The sequence below is a fragment of the Eublepharis macularius genome, chromosome 17, assembly GCF_028583425.1.
Source record: "Eublepharis macularius isolate TG4126 chromosome 17, MPM_Emac_v1.0, whole genome shotgun sequence".
Lineage (NCBI taxonomy): Eukaryota > Metazoa > Chordata > Lepidosauria > Squamata > Eublepharidae > Eublepharis > Eublepharis macularius.
The window spans coordinates 33,430,876-33,455,998 of NC_072806.1; the positions used below are offsets into that span (position 1 = coordinate 33,430,876).

Here is a 25,123-nt window from a genome sequence, read left to right on the forward strand (position 1 = left end):
TTGCACTTTAATATTTCTAAAACCTCAAAAAGATACTTAAAAATATTTTAAAATATTTAATTGAGGGCCAAGCTACAAGTGATGAATGACACTTAAACGGCAAGTGGATTGAGCGGAGAGCAAGTGGAGGGCAAGTGAACAGACTACTGTGGTCAGTTCCCCTGGAGGAAATGACGGCTTCACAAGGCAGACTCTGCAGCACCATATACCCGCTGAACTCTCTTCCCTTCCCAGGCACCACCATCAAATTTCTAGGAATTTCCTGAGCTGCCAATCCTGCTCACTGCAGTGAGAAGAACACAACATATATAAAAACTTGGCCGTTTCCACACGCTCTTTAAGGGACGGCCCACTCACCGAACACTAGTTAGTGGCTTTTCCTCAGGAATCCACATGGCTCTGTTTGCAAAATGGCTGCAGGCTGTTTGGCTACCATATTTTTGGTGCTTTTTCTGGGAATGCGCTTTCCCTGCTCCCAAACAAAACATGGAAGCCAAACGGCCCTCAGCTGTTTCGCAAATAGAGCTGTGTGGATTCCTGGAGGAAAGCCACCAGCATTCGGTGAGTGGGCTGTCCCTTTAAGAGCGTGCGGCAACAGCCCTTGTTACAAAGCACAAGAATCACAGGGCTGCCGCTGAAAACAGCAGCTCTGTATTAACTCTCCTCTCCCTCCTTAAAAGTTTAGTTCAGATTGTTTCATGTCTTAGTGCCATTTGTGGATTTTCTTGTCTCAGCCTACTCAACTGACTGCCGCTATTGGAGCTGGGGAAATAACAGGTAATAACCTCAGGACATAAGTAATTTGAAATACCTATTATGGTAGGTAAGCGAGAACTTGGCACGGCTTGCCATTTTCACCGGCAGCCCTGGATAACGTGTTCCACAGTGAATTCACTCTTCTGGTAGAATATCTTCCAATGTGAATTCTGAAACACACTGTGTCCATATTTAAAATTAGACAGGATGAAGCTACAGCGTGGTCCACTCGAAGGAATGAGCTGGTTGGAGGTAGCAGATAAGGCTCCATCAGAATTCCTGCTGAAATTATGCAACTCACAGAGAACTGTGTTCCTTCTTAACTCTGAAATTAATTCCTTCTTAACTCTGAAATTAAGTCAGCCCAATGATCCTATCAATTAATGATAGCAAAGAGTTAAAGGCTTAGATTTTTTAAAAATTATTCCATGAGTGCATCATGTAGGTATGATCTACAAGGCCCTTGAGTGTTGTGTACTGCTCGTTCCATTGGGGGATAAACTCACTTTATAGGTATTAATCTGCTGAAGTAGTATTTAGGGAATCGTGCGTTCCCTGCTTTTCTACAAACTGCCAGGAAATTTAAGGGGATATTTGACACATGTTCAACTTGGGGAATTCTGACATATGATTTTAAAAGGTGACATGCCAGGATTTCTATCAGAAAGGTGCTTCTTTGGGCAGCAAATTTTCACTGGCTAGTAAGACTGGCGGGTCCAAGCCATGGATCTGAGGTTCCCTTCCCCCACTGAGTTGCTTTTTTGGATAAAAGAAACAAGTTCTTTAGATGCACAAACACCAATGGAAATGCAGGTGCCTGTAGGTGTCACAAAAGTGCAAGTTACCCCACAGGTATTAACACTGAACGAACGTTGTCCAGGAGCAGTGAACCTGGCCATAACAATGTTCATTGCTCAGGTGAGGAGTCATCCATCTGTCCAGTTTTCCACAGTCCCCATGCCCGAGTGATACTGTAAAGAAGACTCCCTCGACAGCGAAAAGGTCTGCGAGTACAGAAATTCATTCGCCGTGCTTAAGTGGGGAGAGGGGGGCTTCCTCTCGCACACTGAGGGGTGCGCCCTTTCCCTTGGGAAGGATGCAGCGGGAACTCTCTCCCTCCCTTGAGACTGTGAGAGCTGATTGTAGACGGTGAAGGGGCTGTTGCCCGGCGGCTGGGAGCTTTGATTTGCGATGGCGGGGAGGCGTGGCATCATCGTGGTGGCGGTGAAGTGGGTAGGGAAAGGCTGGTAAGGCACCGTTTCCACGGTCTGAACACTGTAGCTGGTGTAAGGTGCAACTGATGTCCACATATTGCAGCTCAAAGGGGGAGGGGGCGGAGGCAGATCTTCTACCGAGGAGACGCCTGCGATTTCAGCCCCGGAACTAGAGTACATGCACGCCTCCCGTGGCGTCACCTCACTGCAATAGGAAGGGCTCAACATTTGCTGGTCATAGGGAGGTGGGGACCGGAAGTAGTGATCTTCCCCAACTGAAGAAGACGCCTCCAGGTAAGATCGTTTGCAGGGTAAATCCAAATGCCGGGCACCGTCTGTGTAACAAATAAACCAAGAAATGTTTAGAAAGAAGTGGGTAGCTTCTTTCTCTGATTGCTTGAACAACGGTCTCAATTCATTTGAGTTAAGTGGTTCAGCCGCAAATCAACACTCTGCTGGTTCGAATCCCACTCCTGCCATGAGCTCAGTAGGTGGCCTTGGGTAAGCCACTCCTCTCAACCCCAGCTCCCCAGCTGTACTGGGGGGGCAGTAATAACACTAACTTTTTCACTGCTCTGGGTTGGGCACTAATCTGTCTAGAAGAACGGTATATAAGTGCAGTTGTTATTATTTTTGAAATCATCACTACATCTGAGTAAAATGGCTGGCCCATTCTCATGATTACGAGGGGCATAGCTATGTAAGTCTGCTGTAGCAAAATAAAATAAAATCCCAGTAGCCCCTTAAAGACTAGCAATGATTATTTCTATATGAGCTTTCATGAAGCCAGTGGCAACTCATGAAAGCTCATATAGAAATAAATGTTGTTAGTCTCTGAGGTTCCACTGGACCTCTGTTTTATTTGGTCCCTCTCTCCACTCACAATAATGGCAAAACCAAGCCCTGACAGACAAGATAGTAAAAATATCTACATAGAGATCCCCCTCCCAGGTATGCAGGAAAAAGAAGGGGGGAAGATCAGGGCTGTTTCCACACGACTTACCTGAAGCCGGGCCATGGCACAACGTTGCGGATCATGCTGGGGAAAACGCAAAATATCGTTTTCTCGCACGAGTTTTGTGCGACATCGCACAAAACTCATGTGAGAAAACGCGATATTTCGCGTTTTCCCCAGCATGGTCCGCAACATTGCGCCATGGCCCGGCTTCAGGTAAGCCGTGTGGAAACGGCCCTGAAGGGGTCTGGATGTGCTCCAACAGGTAAGAGAGAGTCAGTTAAAGGGGAAAGAGGGAGGGTGAACGTACACTGCTTAGCCCCCAAGAGAGAAACTTGGATGGGGGGAGCTTAGCGGTGGGAGGCAGGGGCCCTCCAGATTGTCCCCTGCTTCTGCAGTTTCTCATGAGCCCTCCAGGTTGTTTGAGATATTTTACTTAAGAGATCCCCAACGTGGTGCCCATCAGCACAATTGTGCCTGCCAAGTGTTTTTAGAAAGTGGGTGGGGCTTTTTCCCAGTAGGGCTTCTGATTGGCCATTGGAGATTTGATTGGCTGTGCAGATTTTTAAAAACATTGCTTTGGCTGAAGCTGCTTCCACAGCACAAAGGATCTTCACTGTGTGGATGAAGATATGCTGTGGAGGGGTGGGGGGGCAGGCTCTTTGTGGGAGAGGATCTGGCTTGGAGGCTGGTTGCCTGCTTTGCTAGGTTCAAGCTCCAGCGTCTCCTGTCGAGCTGTAGCAGCCATTTTATGGCTGGCTCTGTCTCCTGAAGCAGCCATTTTGTGGCAGCCATTTTGTTGCTGCGCCCCCCACGCTGTGTCAGAATTCCAAATGTGCCCACAGGCGCAAACAGGTTGGGGACCCGTTTTTCTTATTCCCATCTGCCTAAAATGGACATCGCACTTTCCTCCAGCCTCCTTTCCTACAATTTGCTTTCCTTCTATAAGACTGACAAAGTTTGTGGTAGGGTATGAGCTTTCGTGAGCCACAGCTCACTTCTTCAGATACTGAACTGTGGCTCACGAAAGCTCATATCCTACCACAAATTTTGTCAGTCTTATAGGTGCTACTGGGCTCTTGCTCTTTTCTACTGCTATAGACAGACTTAACGTGGCTACCCATCTTGATCTACCTTCTTCCTATATTAGGGCTGCCAGTCTCAGAAAACCAGAAAGGTAAGTGCCAGTTCTCCACCCCTCCTGCCGGGAGGGTAAGGAGCCCTGGCAACTCTATATCTTGCAGCCTAGTTCCCAGAAGAGTTAAGCATGTATAAGCCTATTGATTTCAATAGATTTGTTAATGCCTAACTCTGCATAGTTGATCCATTCTGTGGCAAAGGCTTTGAGAATCTTCAGCACTGTCTCTACTAATTCTTTTTACACCACTTCTTTTTTTTAAGATACATTCTTTATTACAAAAGGCAGTACATTGCCAATGTCTGGCTAATCCAATCAATCTTAATTCTGGAGCTTTGTTTATCAGTTGAAAGTTAAAGGATCTGGGCTACTTAACTTTCTCACATCCAGCAACTGTTTTTCATTCATCTCAATAACAGACAGGCCACACTGCTTTTGCGGTGTTGCTCTTGACAAGTTCAAGAAGTCTCAAAATGCCTTATCATGGGCTCTTGCGTTCTCTCTCTCTCTCAAAAACATTGCTCTACATTTGCCAGGAATTTATGTGAAGGCTACAGGAATCTTTCAAGATAAAGGTTTGGGACTTGCTCTGGCAACTAGTAAAAGTTTTTTGTGACGTGCTCTGTGGTGTTCATTTTGCGTTGAAGCCACTTCCTGTTGAGAGTCAGCTTATACCAGGGCTTTTTTCTGGGAAAAGAGGTGGTGGAATTCAGTGGTGGAACTCAGGACCGCACAATGACGTCACTCTGGGTCAGCTGGAACAAGGGGGGAGTTTTTTAAAGTTTAAATTGCCCTCGGCGGAAACGGTCACATGGCTGGTGGCCCCACCCCCTGATCTCCAGACAGAGGGGAGTTTAGATTGCCCTCCGTGCTGCCGAGTGGCATGGAGGGCAATCTAAAGTCCCCTCTGTCTGGAGATCAGGGGGCGGGGCCACCGGCCATGTGACCATTTTTAAGAGGTGCCGGAACTCCGTTCCACCGCGTTCCCGCGGAAAAAAAGCCCTGGCTTGTACCATGGTTTAATTAACAGCTTGCTTTATTCTTCTGCTTATTAGCTGCACCTTAAGTAGGACTGAGAAGAAGGAGGGGGTGAGGGGAGAAACATTTTGCAGAAACCTGCAGTCAACTGCTTTGTTGAATGCCTCCAACAGTTGCCACACTCCAGCAACTGCAACTAGGGTTGCCATCTCCAAGTTGGGAAATTCCTGGAGATCTGGGGGGGTGAAAGCTGGAGAAACCTGGAGAAAGTGGGGTTTGGGGAGGGAAAGGACCTTGGCATGGCATAATTCCATAGAGTCCACCTCCCCCCCCCCCAAAGTAGCCATTTTCTCCAGGTGAACTGGTCTCGGTGGCCTGGAGACCAGTTGTAATTCTGGGAGATCTCCAGCCATTACCTGGAGGCTGGCAACCCCAACTGCAACTGTAATCCACATGCCCCCCCCTTGCAACCCTAATTGGCTGCTTCATTGGCAACGTGTTGATTACTCAATTCTTCTTTCTCCTCCTGCCAGCTACAGCAAGGTCAGCACCAACCTACTGTCTGCATAAGATTCATTTGCCCGCAACATCCACCATGCAGCTAAATTTCATTGGCTTTGAAACCATTCCATAGCTTCCGAAAAGAAGATGCAGATTTGAGAAAAAGACAGACTGATGCCAATAAGTGCTCTGAGTACAACCAAAAAAAGCACAAAAGGGAAAGGTAGTAAGTGGATATTTAGGGGACATTTCTTCATCCCCCAAAGCCTTCTTCATAACAGTAATACTTGCCCTTGAAAATTAAGTCCAGGCCAATTGCTAACTGGCATTGTTTATATTTTAGATAAAATGGTTGCAATCTCTTAGTGAAATTTTAGGGTTTTTTATTAATGGTACAAAAATGTTGCAAGAGATCCCTATAACAATGTAGATTAGAACACGAGTCCCCACCCATGGTCTTTGAATGCTAACTACACAACCCAGATAAGGAGGGATGCCATCCTCCAGGTGGGGCCTGAGATCTCCCAGAATTACAACTGATCTCCAGACTCCAGAGATCAGTTTCCCTGGAGAAAATGCTAGCTTTCGAGGGTAAACTCCACAGAATTACATCTTTGCTGAGTTCCTTCCCCTTCCCAACCTCCTCCCTCCCCATGCTCCCACTGCTGGCTCCATAGTTTCTGGAACCCGTGGCGATCCCCACCCCCCCGACTGTGTGCAGCAAAGCCGGGGCCATTGGCCGGCGGGTGGCTGGGGCAGTGCGCGGAGGCTGCCCGCACTCCGCACGCCACCCCAGCTGCCTGCCGTGCCTGGCCCACAGCTGCTGCACCCGGCCGGGGGTGTGTGGTGGCTGCGGCAGCAGCAGCACAGGGCTGGCTGGCTGTAGAAGCCACGGGCCAGGCACGCTCCGTGGTGCACACCTCCGCCCCCACCCAGGGCCGGCGCCTCCTCCAGCGCCCCAGCACCCACGGCGCCCACCTCACCACCTCAATGGTGGCGCCGGCCCTGAATGCTCCATCTCCAACATCTCCAGGAATTTCCCAGTCTGGAGCTGGCAACCCTACAAGTAAGCTATGCAGCCATTACTGCTGAAATTAGGGACACAATCAAAAACAGGTCCCTAAAAAGGAAAGGGAGCATAAAATTAATTTGAAATCAGGAAAGCTATTAGCAACAGATGCTGAGTCAGAAAACAACCAAAAGCATGAAAATCAATTCAAAACCCCCAGAATTGCATTGTTTAAGACCAGTTCTCCTTCAGTGAGCTAAAAGGAAACCCCCAGTTTCTTTGTTAAGCAAGACCCCCTGGCCTAAACTTCTGTTGCCTGCAAAGCTCGGTTACCTCGTCGTTTCAGGCAGTGATAGAAGAGCCCCGATTCTCTTTGTGCTGTGAAGCTATTGAGGGGTAGGTCTTGAGCGTCCGATGTTGTAAACTGCATGTGAGCTCCATTCTCATACTGGTAATGCTGGAGACCTTGGTGGCTCCCGTGGAGCGAGCTGACATCAGATTTAGCCGAAAGTTGACCGTGAGAGGACACCAGCCTTTGCCTCATGATGCTTTTGGAGATCACCGGATATTCTTTGCTGAAGAAATAGGAGAAGGAGGGAAGCGCTTATATAACCATTAAACTGCAGCCAACGCCTCTGCTATTATTGAGTGGTTCTATTAGACTGTGTTCTGAGGAATCCATGAGCAGATCGTGACAGACAAGTCCCCCTAAAAGACAGCGTGACTCGTGTCTGCCATTATCAGTCTTCTGCAACTTGAAGCCACACACAAAATGTGTGTTGGGAATGGTCTAGGACAGGGGTGGCCAAACTGCAGCTCAGGAGCCACATGTGGCTCTTCTAGACATATTGTGCGGCTCCCAGAGGCCTCTGAGTATTTTCGTGGCCATACATTTTATTTTAATTTAGTTTATTTCCCTCCTTTCTATGTCTTTCCCTCCCTTTTCCTTTTTTCTTTCCTTCCTTCTTTCTTTCCATGACTTTCATATTTTCAATACAAATGTTGGGGTTGCCAGGTCTGACTCAGAAAATACCTGGGGACTTTGGGGGTGAAGCCTAGCAAGGATGTGACATCATTTTTGTGATGTCACTTCCAGCATACTGCACCAAAACCCCACCCCTTCCTGTGATGTCATTTTCAGGACACTCGCCCAAACCCACCTCTTCATCTGAAGTGACTTCAATGCATCATGTCTTGCGGCTCTCAAACATCTGACGTTTATTCTATGTGGCTCTTACATTAAGCAAGTTTGGCCACCCCTGGTCTAGGAGGTGCACTCAGCTGTTCACAGAGGGCAATGCTGACTGGTCTAGAACATGCACTAGAATCCTCTACAGAGAAAGCGGTGTGGAAAGAGCAAGATTAGGGTCCAGCAGTACCTTGGAGACCAACTAGGTTTGCAGGATGTAAGCTTTCAAGAGCTTTCAAGAGTTCCATACTGGTAGAAAACCTGAAAGCCACCATACTAAAATATTAAGCTGGAAGATCTGGTTCAAAATGAGATCACCTTCAGCAAATTGACCTAATTATCTGTTTCCCCATTTATCGATACATCGTTTCTGCCAAGAACAGTTGGACATTTGCCATTAGTGACGACCAAGGGCAGCCATCTCTGGCAAAAAAACTCTTTGAAAACTACCTGGTATCATGAGAGCTAAAACAAGACACCGGCCGTTTCCACACTGCTTACCTTCCCTCAGAACGACCCGGAACATCGCGCAAAAACCATAGAAGATTGTGTTTTGTCACACAAATCTCACGCGAGAAAACGCAACCTTCTGTGGTTTTTGCGCGATGTTCCAGGTTGTTCCAAGGGAAGGTAAGCAGTGTGGAAACGGCCACCATTTTCCTTGATGAATCTGACTGCTGATGGCTAAGTCAATCAGATTCCATCATTTTTACTAAATCTGCTCTTGTCCTATAATTGTCCACTGACAATTACAGGTGCACGCCCAGAGTTATCTTTGCGTTCCACAGATTTTATAGTTGGAGAACCCATTTCATGGGGATCTAAGTATCTGAAAATCTCCCCAGTCCTCTGCTATTATAGTGGTTCTCAGTTGGCTCTCTATGTTTGATATCTTTATATAGCGAATCAACCAGCGGCTTTGATTCAGTTGACTTTGTCCTTCACTGAGCTACTGCAGAAGACTGAGCATTGGCATAGCAGTACGCAGCAGAGATAAGACTGATCTTGGTTGTTGTGGGTTTTCCGGGCTGTATTGCCGTGGTCTTGGCATTGTAGTTCCTGACGTTTCGCCAGCAGCTGTGGCTGGCATCTTCAGAGGTGTAGCACCAAAAGACATCTTCAGAGGTGTAGCACCAAAAGACAGAGATCTCTGTCTTTTGGTGCTACAGAGATCTCTGTCTTTTGGTGCTACACCTCTGAAGATGCCAGCCACAGCTGCTGGCAAAACGTCAGGAACTACAATGCCAAGACCACGGCAATACAGCCCGGAAAACCCACAACAACCATCGTTCTCCAGCCGTGAAAGCCTTTGACAAGACTGATCTTGTTCACTCCCACTGCCAAAAGCTTACTGTTCAGTATTGTTTACCTTTGATGGCCTTTTTGTTCTGTTTGGGAGAGAGCCAAATAAGAAGAAAAGCAATAATTATCCTGATCTGTAAAAAGGGAGACCACAAACGTTCTGCTAGCCATTGCCTAAGAAGTGTGCAGAAGTACTATTTAAAAATCTTAACAGTAGCAGAATATAGAAGAGCTTTTACATTAGCACACTGTAATCTTTTATCATTTATTACGAGCAATTTTTTAAAAGAGAATCTTCGTCCTTCTGGGATAGGAATGTTACCCCTTGTGGTGTTTTGTAAATACTATAAAAGAGTATGAAAAATAATAATTGCTACACTTTGGGCTGCCGTACCAGCATGTTCAGCACACAGAAGATCTAATTACCATTTTTCTTGCTGGGGAGAATCTATACATTACTGAAAGAGCAGCTAGTTCTTTTAATATAGCCATTGAGACTAGATCTTGGAAGGTGACTGAATTTTGTTAACCAAATATGTTCAAATAATTATATTTGTTTGAATGACTGAATTAATGAAAGAAGTCAGCTGACCAGTTAAAAAAGAGAGTGTGCAGTGAAGCTAAAACAAGCACATACCATTTCAGGCTGCGGATGGGGGCAGCATGTTTGAATGTGCAGAACATGTGCAGAACATGCAGAACTAGCAAGTCTGGGAGAAGGCTCCAGCCTCATGTTTTCTCTGTTTTGTATGTTGAGGACATGACATGGGGGAATGTGCAGATATTTGATGCCGCATCTGCAATCTAACAGATCTATCAACGGGGACATCTATTTTTTTTATTTCAGCTCATTCCATTTGGCCGGCTACATTTTGCTTGCTCATGCCTTCTGTGGGCAGCGGCTTCCTAGTCTGGACTAGAGATGAGCACGAACCACATTATGAACTTCAAAAACCCACGAAACCGGCGATCGCGTGATCGTGATCTGGCGGTTCGTGATTGTCCTCGTCCAACGAACCTGCGTTCGGAAGAAGCCTGGTTTGGTGCATTCGGCCGCGATTCGGGAAGCCAGACAGTCAGGCACCAGCAATCTATTCCCCTGGAAACGGAGCCAGGGGAATGCCTGGACTCTGTCTGCGCTCCTTCTGTCGCTCTAGAAACCTGAATGGAAGCCCAGCTACCTTGATCGGCAGGTCTTCCTTCCAACCACGGAGCTGCAAAGCGGTTACAAGTTGGGAGAAGACACCCAGGGGAGGGAGGGGGAAGGGGGTGTTCTGTAGCCATGGGCACTCCAATCTCATCCCTGCAAACCCTGATAGGCAGCTCTGACGGCCAAACACAGACCTCCTGTGTTGCTCAATGGGACCTGTGCTTATAAATAGCTGTGGGCTCCCAGGCTGGGTTTCACTTTCAGCGAGCAGTGGAGTGGGACAGAGCTCTTGCTTGCCACTTGCTAGCCTTTGGGGAGAGAGACTGAGAGTATAATTGAGTTTGGATTTTTGTGGGAGTTTCCTGGGGGCCTTGGATTGGAGAGGGTATAACTCCAAGATCCCTTCTGCAATCTTGCCCAAACTTGGGTGATGGTTGTAGGAGAGCTTGCAAAACACTCCCCGGGAATATGGGCTCTCTAAGTGCCACGGGGGCCATTCCGCACCCCATGAACCACAAACCACGAACCGGTTCAGCAACGGGAAATGTTCATTGTGGTTCATGACCTTGGGATCAGCGGCGGCACCGAACCATGAACCGCGGATTCATTAAATTTTTTTGGTTCGTGCCTATGTCTAGTCTGGACTAAGAGATGTACTCATGCCACACTGCACATGTAACAGTACACACTCTTTTAAAAACAAAACAAAAACTTGGCAATAGAAAAACAGCATGCATGAAGAGGCTTCAAATGAGGCTCTTGGATAGGTCAGTTATTCTAGCCACTTGCCAAATGGCTCATTCATTTTCCCCACCTTTGCAACCTGGCCACCCGAAGGTCGCTGTCGTCGCTTCCCCGGAAGCCCTTGGCAAATGGGTTGTTTTCTATCTTCAGCTGAGTTATCTTTGGAAAGAAAGAAAAAACGCCAGATAAGTGGGAATGCAGTGCAGATTTAAACTGGTTTCCAACAAAGAATTCCCAGGAGGCCTTAGATTTGAAGGTGGGTGATTTCCATGAAAGTCACAAGATGCTTGGAGTAGCATTTAGGTAAAGAACGTGTTAAGAACATGTAAAGAACATGTGTGGTGTTCCCAGGAGTTAAATGCCCTCTGTAACCCACCCCATATTGAATGCCCTGCTTGTCAGGTTTGCAGTTGCCAATCCCTCTTGAGGAGCAGGGCAAGCACCCTTCTCACAGCTAATGAAAATGAGTGGGGAGGGCTTTTTTCATCCTCTCTTGAGTGCAAGCTCTGTGGGCTTGAATCCCTCTTCCAGGGGAGTTCCCCTTTGCACACCAAACAACGTGTAACCCCCTCTCCAAAGAAAGACAACAGAAGACTCAATTGCCATGTTTGTAATCTGACAGCTTCCTCCTTTCTCTGGACTCAAAAGGAATTTGCCACTGCAACTGTAGGAGTGGCTCACAAGCATTCAGGTGACCAAAATCTCTCCTCCTGCTTGGCCAAATGATAAGCTGTAGAAGCAGTACAGCTAGGAGAGAACGGGTCCCCTTCCTTACCCCATACAAGGTAGAGACAGCTGTATTTATTATATATTTATTTAAATATTTATATGCCACCTTCCCACCCAATTCAGGGTCCCCAAGGCAGCAAACATTAAAGCATTTGAAACTTTAAAAAGCAGTTTCAAAATATAAATGAATATAAAATATTTAAAACAATTAAATAAAACATAATATTGATGCATAAAAATATAAGCACAAAAATGGGTTCAATATCTGTTTGTTTTGTTGTTTGCTTGCTTGCTTGCTTGTTTGTTTGTAAATGTACTGCTTCTGTAGCTGCTGCTGCTATAGCACAAAGGTTAAGTGGTTCAGTTGAGAACCAGCACTCTCCTGGTTCGAATCCCACTACTGCCACAAGCTCAGTAGGTGGCCTTGGGTAAGCCACTCCTCTCAGCCCCAGCTCCCCAGCTGTATTGTGGGGATAATAATAACACTAACTTACTTGTTCATCGCTCTGGGTGGGGCAGTAATCTGTCTAGAAGAGCAGTATATAAGTGCAGTTATTATTTATTATTATGTACCCTGACTGCTCAAGATTGCTCACTATGCAAAATCAAAACAGTAAAATTATGAAACTAACATCATGAAAACAAGCCATAAAAACAGAAGAAAATCGCACTCAGCAGCCAAAATATTCTCCACAACCATTCTCCACCTACTAGACATAATTGGCTATCCAAGAAGTCATCCAAAATATTTTCCATTTCCTTCACTTTTCCAACGAATAACAAAGGGAACTGTGCCATAAGCTGTTTCCTCAGAAAAAACATTCTTCATGGAAACCAAGTTGTATTCAATTGTGGCCAAAATTGGCCGGTAGAACTTCTTATTCTTCATTGAGCACACAGAGGCCTACCTGTATATTCCCATTCATCACAGCAACTCATTAGATTTTCTTACAACAGTGACTAATTTGACACAATGTTCTTCCGCAGCCAGACCTTCAGAGTCCTGGAAGATTCTCTGCTATGCCAGTACAATGGGGATACATCTCCCTTACCTAGAGGTCATTCTGGGACGCCACTCTTAGGCCACCATAGAATACTCTTAAAGTGTTGGATTCTTTGAGAAGTTTTTCACCAGTGGTGTGTGGCAAGAGGAATTTGGACTCCTTAATGGCAAATCTCATTCTTTCTTCCCTCACTCTTAATATGTATCGGACTTGCCGGGGAAACACTGTTCTTTCTTTGTATCTATCCCTTATACCCATTCTTCTGCTGTTTCCCCTTGAAGTATATGGAGTTCCTTCAGGATGGTCTAGACAAATACCAGAGCTGCAACACTCTCAAGAATCAAACGGCAGCCTTGGTCTCAGGGCCAAGCTACAAGTGATGAATGACACAGATTGTGCACTTGTCAGCTTCCCTCAAGTTTTGATGGGAAATGTAGGCATCCTGGTCTTGCAGCTTGGCTCTCCGACTGCTGTCCAATGGACTTTTCAACTGCCACTTGTCCAACATTCCGTCAAGCTGCCTACATTTCCCATCAAACCTTGAGGGAAGCTGACAAGTGTCCAACCTGGGTCATTTGTCACTTGTAGTTTGGCCCTCAGTAGCACCTTGGCCATTTTCACATGGCCAAGGCACCCGGAAGATTGCGCGAAACTCATGCCATAAAAGCGTCTTCCTAGCACAATTTCTCAGCATTATCCTGTTTAATGGCCCTTTTTCTGACATCATCGGGCCATTAAAGGGGATCCTGCCAGGAGATGGTGCTAGGAAGATGCTTCATGCTGTGAGTTTGTGCGATCTCCCGGGGTGCATGTGAAAAAGACCCTTAATATATTTTCAGTTGGAGCTGCCACCACAGCACTGGTTGTATTGTCTCTCACTCCTCTTTCCCAGTATATTTTAAAATCACCCCTCTTCTTCTCTACACTTGGGCTTCCTGTGTGTGTGTGTGTGTGTGTGGCTCCACTTCCTGCAGCAGCCATTTTGTAATAGTGCCCATCACCTTGTGTCAGAATTCCAAAGGTGCCCACAGGCTCAAGAAGGTTGGGGACTGTGATATGGGCCACTTTGTGTCCCCACTGGGAAGAAAGGCAGGGTATCAATGTAATAAATAAATAATATGAACAGCAATTGACAGGAACGGCTCACATGGTGACATGCTAGGGATCCCATCCCCCTGATGAGAGCAGGGATCCCTCGCTTTCACCCCCCGCCCCCTGCCTCCACTTACCTGGCCAGTGGAGGAGGAAGGCCTGGGAATCGACCTCGCAGGCGCGCTCCCAGGGTGGCGCAATGATGTCACTGACATCATCACACTGCCCCGGGAGCACTCCTGCGCTTCTCTTAGGGCTGATTTGGGCCCCAAATGGTATTGAACTGGGCCCATTTGAGGCCCAAACTGATGTCACCAGAAGTGATGTCACCGCGCAGCCGTTGGGCCTTGTGCAACAAATAAAGAACGCGAGATGGAGGTAATAGCCAGGTCTCCCCCCGCCCTCCTGCCGGGAACGTAAGGGGACCTGGCAACCCTATGGCATACTATGTTTGGGCGTCCTGGCAATCAAAGAATCACCTCCTGCCAATTCCTTGCCTGACACTTTAACTGCTACACCATACCGGCCAGAGGAAAGCCCTTTAAAGCTCTAAAATCTTTTGCTGTCCTTATTGAATACTATCTTGGTTTTCCTCTGATATCTTGCCTGTGGGCAAAACTACATATCCACTTTGTTTTTCATAAGCATAAGCACAACTTCAACAGGAAAGAAGAGACTTTAAGAATGAATAGAGCATGGTTTCCAGTCCTGAAAAACACCAGGCTAACAAAATACTCTACATCTTACAGTAGCCCTGCAGATAAGATTAGCATATCTAGCACCAATCCATATGCAAAAGAACCTCCTCAGGATACAGTGAAGCATTAGCATTCCACACCCTGAGAAACTCTTACAGGATGACTCAGACCAAACCCACCTTCCTGAGTAGATATAAATTACCTGCCAACATCTTCTCCACACTGTGACACTGAGAGATCTCTGTCTTTTGGTGCTACACCTCTGAAGATGCCAGTCACAGCTGCTGGCGAAACGTCAGGAACTACAATGCCAAGACCACGGCAATACAGCCCGGAAAATCCACAACAACCACTTTGTTTTTATTTATTTTATTCTTATTGACTTCATTTAAACTTTGTCTTTCTTCTCAGGGCAAGCCACCCAAAGTGGCTTGCATCACTCTCCTCTCCTTTATTTTAGCCTCACAACAACGACCCTGCGAGGGAAGTTAGTCTGTGACTGTGACTGTTAGACTGGGCCAAGGTCACCTAGCATGCTTCCTCAGCTCTGCGGGGATTCAAAGCAGAGTCTTCTGGATCTTCTCTGAGACTGTAACCACTACATATGCTGGCCCTAATACTGATTTTTTTTTTAAAAACAAAACCAGCCAAAAGCCTTTCAGCAGCATTAGGGAAGGGAACTGGCAGCACAAGCGGGTTCTCCCAGGGGTCATTGCGTCGAAAAAGAGCAGGAGGGACTCATTAGCATAACTCATTCGCATATGTCACACCTCTTGCCATCACCAGAAGTGTGTCATTAGTATAACTGATTTGCATATGCCTCACCCCCTGACATCACCTATTCTGGCTGTTTGGGACCCAATCCTAGCCATTCAGGGCCGAAATTGGGCCCAAATGGCAAAAGGGGGTTGAAAATGGCTGAAAAGTGGCCCAAAATGGTCAGGATCGGGCCGCTGCTGAGCACGAGAGAGATCCACCACCTACCAGAGGCCCGATCCGGGCCGTTTCAGACCCAATCCAGGCTGAAACGGACCCAAAACGGCCGAGAATCAGGTGAGCGGGGCCACCTGACATGTGACCTCTTTGGGGAACTGCCAGAACTGCATTCCTGTGTGTTCCCCCTCGAAATGAGCCCTGGATTCTCCACTTGCCACTGCAATGAACACACAACAGGAAATTGTGTCTGTATGGAAGCAGCCTATATGTGTCTCTGAGCCCCTCTGAGCCAGGATTCTGCTTTGGATGGATTCTGCAAATACCCAGGAATGTATACATAATGCCCTCTCCCATCCAGGCACACACAATTGTGGCCAACAGTTTTTCTTTCTTCATACCCCTTCCCAAAGTAGAATTCCCGTGAGTGTGTTGGAGAATCCATGACAGCTAGACATGGTGCCAAATGGATAGATGTTTGTCTTGTATTCCCCCTCCCGCCCTATGTTTTGGTTCAGATAAGCTTTTAGCTGGAGGAGCATTTTTTGTCAGGGGAAGAAAGGCAAGACTCCTAAAACGCTAGTTTGCAGCCAGTCAACATGAGCAAGAGCTTTTTCGTTCCCCTTGCAGCAGCGGGAGAAATAAGGCATGCAGGGCAGTGGGCAACGGGCATGTATCCTCCAGTCCCCACAAACCACACCCTGTTAGGCAGTGACATTTCAAAATGAGAACCGTTCAGGCTGGCTCTAGTTTCCTTGGCCTGCTCACATTGGCCCATTCTGTTAAAAAAAAATCGATTTCCAGGAATGTGGCTTTAAGTTGGCTTTTGTATTTTTAGCCTCTTTTTTTAAAAAAACACCACGTGTCCTACATCCCCAGCCTTCGTTGCTGGTTCTTGTTCCAAGGCAGATATGTTCCACTCCGGCGGGTGATGTCAGGATTCACTCCAGGCAGGCTGTAAACAAAGCCTGGAGGCAACTTCATTGGCTCTGTTATAGACGGAGTGCGTCTTTCTCCCCTAACACCCACCTGCCCACCACCTCTGGCTGGCTTTTCCCAGTGGATTTCTTAAGCTGTGGTGGGTTCTGTGGAAGCGCAGTAATCTCCCCCAAACCCACAGAACACTTGGACCCCGTCCTGGATGCCGCCCACAGAATGACATGCAAACCAAGCACTTCTTAATTCAGCTTCTTTTAGTGGCTCGGGGGAAGAGGGCATCTGGGCTGACATTAACTGCTGGCAGGGTACAGAATTTTCTGTTGACCGTATTCTATTCTCTTTCCCGCCTCTTTTGTTAAATAAAAGAACTCTCCAACAACCTCCCACGTTCCCAAATCTTTAACAATGGCTGTACCACTAGCTCTGGAGCTAGGCAGAGTTGCTTGTCCACATGCCCAAACCAAAACAAAGCGAGGGAGAACTCAGTCCTGTTGTTCTTAAGTGGTTAATACAGAAGTGCCAGGGTTCAAATAAGCTAAAAACTCTGTTTCCTAATTTCATGTGCAGATTTTTGCACATGCTCAAAGGCACAGTTTTTATTTATTTATTTGCTTCATATATACCTCACCTCTCTGCCCCCCTCAAAGCAGCTTACATTATTCTCATCTTTTCCATTTTATCCTCACAACAACCCTGTAAGGTAGGTTAGGTTGTGTATGACTGGCCCATGGGCCACTCAGCAAGCTTCTACAGGGATTTGAACCTTCCAGATCCTAGTCTGGCGCTCTAACCACTATGCTACACTGGCATGCTTATTTATTTAAAAACATTTATATGCTGCCTTTCTACCCAAATAGGGTCCTCAAGGCAGCAAATATTAAAACTTAAAAAAAATATTATTATTATTATCTCTGTTGTTAACCTCTCATGGTCCAGATCTGAGTCCTGGGACAGAAAATATCTGCAAGGGCTCCCATTCAGCCTTGGAGAACATGGCCTCCCTGTCAGGTCTGCCAAGAAATATCTGCCCCACAGCCATGACTCTTTTGTCCTTCATGCTACCAGCTGAGCAACCCTTATCTTCATTCTCCCTTTATTATGGTTTATCTTCTCTTCTCTGCTCTCTTAATTAATAGAAGTAAAATACAGCCTATTGCATTATGTATGACCCCCACCCCACCCCAGTCCCACCATCCTATTCGAAACAAGATTATTGTGTGATGGGGGTGTTGTTCCACCCTGAACCCCAAAACGGATTCTTTGCAACAATGAAAATGTTTTCATGTCCCTTTGGCAGGCAAGTATAATTGACGTGGTCAAATATTACAAGTAGCTGTTAAAAAAGGCTCTTGACAGATTGTTCGGTTAACCATGGTGGGGCTCTAAGGTTACATTTGCAACTATAACTTTGCTACCAAGATTCACACTGAACATTTCTGGCTGGAGCTCAGGGGAGCCTGTTTTCATTTCAACACATGGCTCGGTAACAAGCCGCTTGTTTGCGGCTCAGTAATGGCAGCTTTTTTAGATGTTGAAGCAGTGCATTCTCCTAGTCAGATGTCCCTTTTTTTGAGAAGACACACAAATAATTAAAACCCACAATGGACCCGTTAGCTCAAGAAGGACTATGGATTGTTTTGAAATAGGAATAAGCAACCATGAGGAGGGGAGGGGGCTAAGTACTTAAAGAAAGAGGGAATCGGGCCCCTGTGCATTGATTTATAAGAGATGTGGGGCTCGAGGCTGCATCAGACTGCAGAATGCTGCCTTCTAACTCCGCATGCAAGGGGAGAGCATCTATGTGGTTGTTGAGAAGTGAGGGCACTCGGTGCATGTTTAGAGGCATTATATCCTCTCCAGTCAACACGCACATATAACGACCTTCATCTGTAAGATTAAGGGGCTTAAATTTATTTATTTATTTAGACGACTTCTATTCTGACTCTCTATAGAGGCTGCTCGAGGGAGTTTACAAATTAAAACATCAGAACGTTAACGCGTTAAAAGTTGTAACAATTACTCAACTACTAAAAACCCAACAGTAGCTTAAAAACACAACTCTCATAAAACACTTCTCCGGGTAGAAGCAGGCTGTAAAAAGAGGTTAAAAATATCAAGCCCTTGCTTGATTTTGCCATGAAAGATAGTAGTAGGTGTAGGTGCCAGATGTGGGTCTCCTGGGAAAGGCATTCCACACGCAAGGTGCCGCTACTAAAAACCCTGTCTCTAGCCCTCAGGTGCCTCACCTCTCAAGACACAGAGAACAACTGGGCTTGTGAGGCTGTGTGGAGGCAGTCCTTCTACTGCATTTCTCAGGCCAGCCCTGGCATATTCACTGCACCACCACAAATGCCCTGCAGTGAAAAGCCAGCCAGTTCCTGCAGCTGAACTTATACATGTTTGGGGGACAACAGCCTGGTGCCATTTCTAGTCTATCAGTTCATCCCGTTGCACCTTAGAGACCAACTAGATTTCCAGGGTATGAGCATTCAAGAGTCAAAGCTCCCTTTGTCAGATGCAAGGAGTAAAACGAAAGGTAGGAGTCTTAACCAAGGCAGAAGGTGGGAGGGGTACTGCAAATTAGAGTGTCAGGAAGCTAGCTATAATACAAGTTGTGATTAGAGGAGTGCGAACAGCAGAAAATAAGCATATTATTATTACTACTATTTATTTATCTGTAGTCTGCCTTTCTCACTGAGATCCAAGGCGGATTGCACATTGCAAGTGAGATACCATATAAGCAATACCTAGGACATTCGCTAAGCATCTGCAGTGTGAGAAAAATCCTATGTCCTAATTCAACCCTGTGGGGGGAGGGGAGGTGTTCATTGTTCCAAACTTGAAAATCAACTCAATTTCAGCAGTCTGACATGGGTCAAATCCACATTCACCCATTACCAGCATGTTTATCGGATATCTTCCGTTTGCCTCCAATCCGTGATTTTTTCCTCTTTGTTCACATTCCTGCTTCCAATCCGTCTTTCTCGCGCATCCCTCCAGTCACACGGCCGCTCGAAAACCGCTTTTTTGGGCGGGACCTTTTTTTCCCCGCCCATTTTTTAAAAAAAAATTTTGAGCACACTTTTCCGTTATTTCGATCTTGCCTTATAAAGAAACATCATTGAAAATAATGATGCCTCTCTTTCCCCCACTGACAGCACTGATGGCTCTCTCCCGTTTCTTTTTGGAAATCTGGAAGCATGTGGGAAGCTTTCGTGGGCATTTCCTATGCAGGACAGTTCAGTGCCTGAATTTTACTGAAGTTTCACTTCCTTGGAGTGTCATTATTTCAATATTTCATAATTTCGATATTACAGTAATATAAAATTTAAAAAAAAACAGTTAAAAAGGAAGTTTCGCGAGTGCTACGGAGCACTTGCAAGTTGAATCAGCCAATAGGAACTCTCGGAATGGCCGGAGAGACAGGAAGGGGGGTGGTTTTTATAAAAACCACATAAATTGTGCATTGGCCCGTTCACGGCCACCGTGAAACTCCCGTTGAAAACCTGTGACCACATATTCGGGAGAAATGTGAATGAAATGCGTCTGTTTAATGAGGTAATGTGACCGGCACTCGGGATTGCGTGGGGAATGCGGGGAACATGCAACTTAGAATGAGTAATGTGGATTTGACCATGGTCATTTCTCTTCCATGTTTTTCTGTTTGAGAAGTGCCGATTTTCAGTCAGCAGTGGCATGTTCTGGAAGAATTAAAATGTTCACCTGCCGGTTTATGAATGTTGTAATTTTTGATATCAGATCTATGTTGGTTTATTCTTTTGCATAATGACTGACCTATTTGTCCAATGTAGAGAGTGGAAGGGCATTGCTGACACGTGATGGCATAGATAACATTGGAAGGTGAACAAACCTGCGATGGTATATTGTTAGGTCCAGTAACGGTGGTATATTGTTAGGTCCAGTAACAGTATTGTTAAGAGTAAATATGAGGAGAGAAAGAAGCTTTGACTCTCGAAATCTCATACCCTGGAAATCTAGTTGGTCTCTATGGTGCAACTGGACTCAAATCTTGTTCTTCTACTGCAGACCAACACGGCTACCCACCTGAAACTGTCTTCATCCTGTTCATGTCTCTTGTCCAGCAGGTGTTGCAACTGTTCACAGAAACCTGCAAAGCTTATCTGACCAGTCCCGAAAGAAAGAAGAATGTGAGCAAAAAGAGCTCTATGATAACACCTATAATTCTGACCAAAAATTCCTGCCCACTATCTTCAGTCCTGCTGATCCTTCAAGTCAGTTCTCATAGCCAACACAGTGTAGTTGTTAGAATATTCCATTAGGATTTGGGAGACCCAGATCTGAATCTCACTGAGAGCCAAGCTACAAGTGACGCCTTACACAGGTTGGACACTTGTCAGCTTCCCTCAAGTTTTGATGGGAAATGTAGGCGTCCTGGTTTTACAGCTTGGCTCTCCGTTACAGCTGCAAGACCGGGATGCCTACATTTCCCATCAAAACTTGAGGGAAGCTGACAAGTGTCCAACCTGTGTCAGGCGTCACTTGTAGCTTGGCTTTTGACCAATCACTCACTCTCTTAACCTAACCTACCTCACAGTGTTCTGAAAATAAAGTGGAGAAGGGGACAAGGCTGTTTTGGGTCCCCATTGAGAAGAAAAGCAGCGTATAAATAAACAACACACACACAAGGTAAACAAACATTGGAAATCGGGAGTCTGGCCCTGTTCCCTAAATAGTTGCCAGGATCTATCCAGTACTCTGTGTAATGCCTTGTTCTCCTTCTGCTTTACACAGTCAAAACACATGAGATGAAATACCTAGGTTCAACTCGTGTTCTCTTCCCTAAAGGTTTGTCGGGAAGTGTAGGCGTCCTTGCAGCTTAAAGTTTAGCATTTACAGAGCAGCAGAGAGGGATGTGCGGGGGTCCTTGCAGCTTAAATTCTCCCGGTGCAGCCAGGCGTCGCTCTGCAGGGCCAGGCTGGGAGAGGGGAAGGGAAAATGCCGTGATGCACCTTGAGAGTGGGAGGAAAGGCGCCCCACGCCTGCACTTCCCTCCTCGCTGCTCTGCAAATGCTAAACTTTAAGCTGCAAGGACGCCTGCACTGTAACTGCTAAACTTTAAGCTGCAAGGACGCCTGCACTGTAAATGCTAAACTTTAAGCTGCAAGGACACCTACACTTCCCGGCAAAACTTTAGGTAAGAGAGCACGAGTTGAATCTAGGTGTTTTGTCTCGTGTGTTCTGACTCACAGTGTCCGTCAGAGCAGCAACAGCACAGCCACCTCCATTCTGCTCATCTTATCTCCTATCATCTGCAATGGAATGTGTTGGTGTACAAAATATCAAAGCCAGAGTTTCTCAGAAAATGGTTTTAATTATGTTTTTGCGTGCTGGTTTTGATGGTTTTTAGGATGAGGTTTCTATCTGTATATTTTAATTTGGTAGCTACCTCAGTGGTCCTAAGAGGGCAGAAAGGCAGAGAAAATCTTGTAAATAAATAAACAATTAATAAAAAATTAAACTAGGTCTTCCTCAGCCATCCCAAAGCAAGAAACGCCACCATATTCACAGACGGGGAAGAAACTTTGAGCTGTGAGCTGAGAAGCAGCACATATCTGGGTCATTTGTGCAGAAATATGACTCCTGCTATAATTCTGACATTTTAAGTGAGTCCTTACGTTGATCTCTCTCCATAAAGCCACTCAGGGAAAAAAAGCCGCTTCTGGACAGCTTCACTTTTCAACTGACAACGTTGCCTTGGACTACGCAAATTAAGGACTGTGCGAGGATCAGCATTCCTCAATTCATTCCTTATCAAGCATTGCTGTCCCCACTCTTTTTAAAGCTATTTTTTTTCTGGCTTTCCCTTTTCTTCCCTTCCCCCCCCCCCCACCCCCAGTACCTGGCACAACTTTCATGCAATTTACTCAGTGCGGTAATTTTGGGTTTAATTCCACAAAGTGTAGTCCACGAGAAATCGCCATGCGCTTTTGTACATTTTCTGCCAGAAGTGAAATGTCTGCGTCCGAGCAGCTGCAGCTCTGTTGAAACCTCCTGCCCCAATACAAACTGGGTATCCATAGGCCAGTGCAAGCTGCAGTTCTGGGCGCTGTGGGTTGCAAATGGGCTCCTCTACATGCATGCCTACATGTCCACACACACGTGTGCGCGCAATTACCCACCGTGTAGTTGGGTGTAGAAATCCTTGATGTAGATCTTGTTTCAAAACTTGCATCCAATCACACCAAACCCCGCTCCCCCACAAAAACGGATGTAAATCCACTACAAGGACGAGAAGTGAACACTTTTTGTGTTTAGTTTTCTACAGTTCTCTCTTGCACGCCCACTGAACCAGAAAAAAGAAGAAAAAGAAACCCTTCTTTTCCTTCATGTTCTGACCACAAGGCATGCTCTTAACTCAGCTTTTATAGTAACATTCCTTGTATGTCTCCCTAAATACATATACCGTAATTACTTTTCACTGTAGATTTATGACTGGGCTTTACTAGTCATTATTAGGTTTGCTTGCTGTTTTGAATGACATCCGAGAGTTTATGGTCTCTGATTCATTAGTTACTGGGCTCACAGTTGACTGCCAAGATGCCTTTTAGAAAAAAATACTTTAAAGAAAAGGAGTACACTTTTCTTCTTCTCTTGAGCTCCATCCTCCGGGTTTTGGCAAAACTCTCTTGAGCTGGTATGCGCATGTGTGCTGCAATACATTGGCTACCCTATGATCTTTCCGAACATTTACACCGCAGTCCTAAAAAAAGAGTTATTCCAGTCTAAACCCACTGATTGCAATGGGCTTAGACTGGAAAAACTCTTTTTAGGATTGCGCTGTTAGACTACCTTTCAGATCAAAAGAACTGTTTTTCTGGATCAGACCAAAGTCCATTGAGGACAGCGTCCAGCGTCCTGTTTCCTCTGCCTGTAAGACAGATGCCTCTGGAAGCTCACCAACAGGCGTGAAGAAAAACTGATGCTGCCCCTCTCCCAGCATCTGGTAATCCGAAGCCGAAAGGCCTGTATTCTGGGAGGTTCTGCCGAGCCATCACAGCTAATAGCTGTTGAAAGACTTATTCTCCTCCCTAAACTTATCTATGCCTCTTCTGCAAGCCATGGAAGCTCGTGGTCATCACCGCGTTCCGCGGCAGAAAACATAGCCCATTAATCACGTTTTGGGCAAAGAAGTACAGCTTTTCATCTCCCCTCGTCCTACTGTCAATCACCTTCAGTGAGATGGATCCACATTCTAGGATCTTGAGGGAGTATGTGAAATGTTCAATCCAATGAAGTGGATTTGCAACCTTTAACTAGAAGCTGCTCGGTTTCTGAGCACCTTTACATTTTAAAAAAAATCTTTAAGAGAAGCCCCAATTTGCAAGGCTGCTACAGTACATCTTCCATTTTTTTATTGGGGGGGGGCAGGGGGGCGGCTCCATTTGTTTCCTGTGCCAGCCCCTTTGAGTCTATGCCATCTGCAGTTCTTACTGATCCTGTGTCCCCACAGTCTTCCCAGGGCTGCCACACATCATAGCATTAGTTTTTAATGAATAGTGAACTGCAATAGCTTTTTGGTTATATTGCTGCCTTTTTCTGGCTGAACAGCCTATTGGCTTTAAGACTTAGATGGAATGGAATAAGGTACACCATAGCGTCATTATCAACCTTGCGAACGGGGCTCAAAATTTCAATTTCTGAAAGATTGATTTTGCCTCTTCCACCCACATAATTATGATCTTTTGAGACCTAAAATTCAGATTTCATGAACATAAAAAACTCACAAGAGGGAAATATATAAATGCACCAGAATACATAAATACTCCAAAAGAACTGGTGCTGGAGATGGAGGGAGTTCATACTTAATTGTTTACTAATGGACTGTAATCCAGTCAAAGAGAACTACTTCCCATAAGAAAGAACTTGAGTGTCTGCTTGACTTTTCCATCTGACTCCAAAGGGGTCTAAAATTGCCAGCAATTTTTTCCCCAGAGTAAATTTTAAGCCAGTATGTGTAGTGGGTAGAGCGTCAGACTAAGATCTGGTTCAAATCCCTGCTCTGCCATGGAAGCTTGCTGGGTGGCACAATGGCAACTATCCTACCTCACAGGGTTGCTGTGAGGATAAAATGAAGGAGAGAAGAACACTGTAAGCCAGTGTGGGTCCCTGTTGAGGAGAAAGGTGGAATTTAAATGAAATAAATAAGAATAAAATAAATGCAAATAAAGAGGATATGTAGTTTTGCCATGCAGCAAGATATCAAAGGAAAGCCAAGAAATTATCAGTAAGGACAGCAAATTGTCTTAAAGCTGTAAAATGGACTTCCGCTGGTGCTACAATGCTCATATGGTGTAGCAGTTAGAGTCTGTTGGAAGAGGAAGATTCAGCCGTGTCCCTTTCCTCAGGTTTCAGAGGGGGACAAACCAAAGAGTTAGATTGAGAGGTCAGGGCATCCTGTTTACTGCTCTGACTGTCCCTTTGATATGTAGATTGCTATTCTCAAGATTTCCTCCTCCTGACTTCCTCCCTCTCACCTTCTTCTCTTCCTGGCTTTGTTCCAGGCAACACCTCTCACCTTCTCCTCTCTCCATCTTGGAAGCATGGATGCAGGACTTGTCCTAGCATCCATCCCCATTCTTAGACTAGATAGTTAGCCAGGATCTGTCTCTCCTCCTTTCCTATTAGATCATGGAGCTGCTACAATAAAGAACTCTTATTTCCTTTCTAAATCCTAGCAAGTGTATGCTTTGTTATTTTCTCTCCTGCACACACACCAGCCAGCAGAATAGCTCACACCCAGGGCTCATTTC

General features: G+C 45.8%; 1 protein-coding gene across 1 annotated transcript in view; it reads right to left on the bottom strand.

Moving 5' to 3' along the window:
- Positions 1-1,631: 1,631 nt before the first annotated feature.
- TBX4 (T-box transcription factor 4) overlaps positions 1,632-25,123 on the bottom strand; it is a 105,511-nt gene continuing 82,019 nt past the window's right edge. The window contains exons 7-9 of the mRNA XM_055001633.1: positions 11,007-11,095; positions 6,885-7,126; positions 1,632-2,305 (exon numbers count right to left, since the gene is read on the bottom strand). Of these exons, the coding sequence (XP_054857608.1) occupies positions 1,683-2,305; positions 6,885-7,126; positions 11,007-11,095 (954 nt within the window). The 3' untranslated portion in view covers positions 1,632-1,682. The remainder of the gene's footprint in view (positions 2,306-6,884; positions 7,127-11,006; positions 11,096-25,123) is intronic.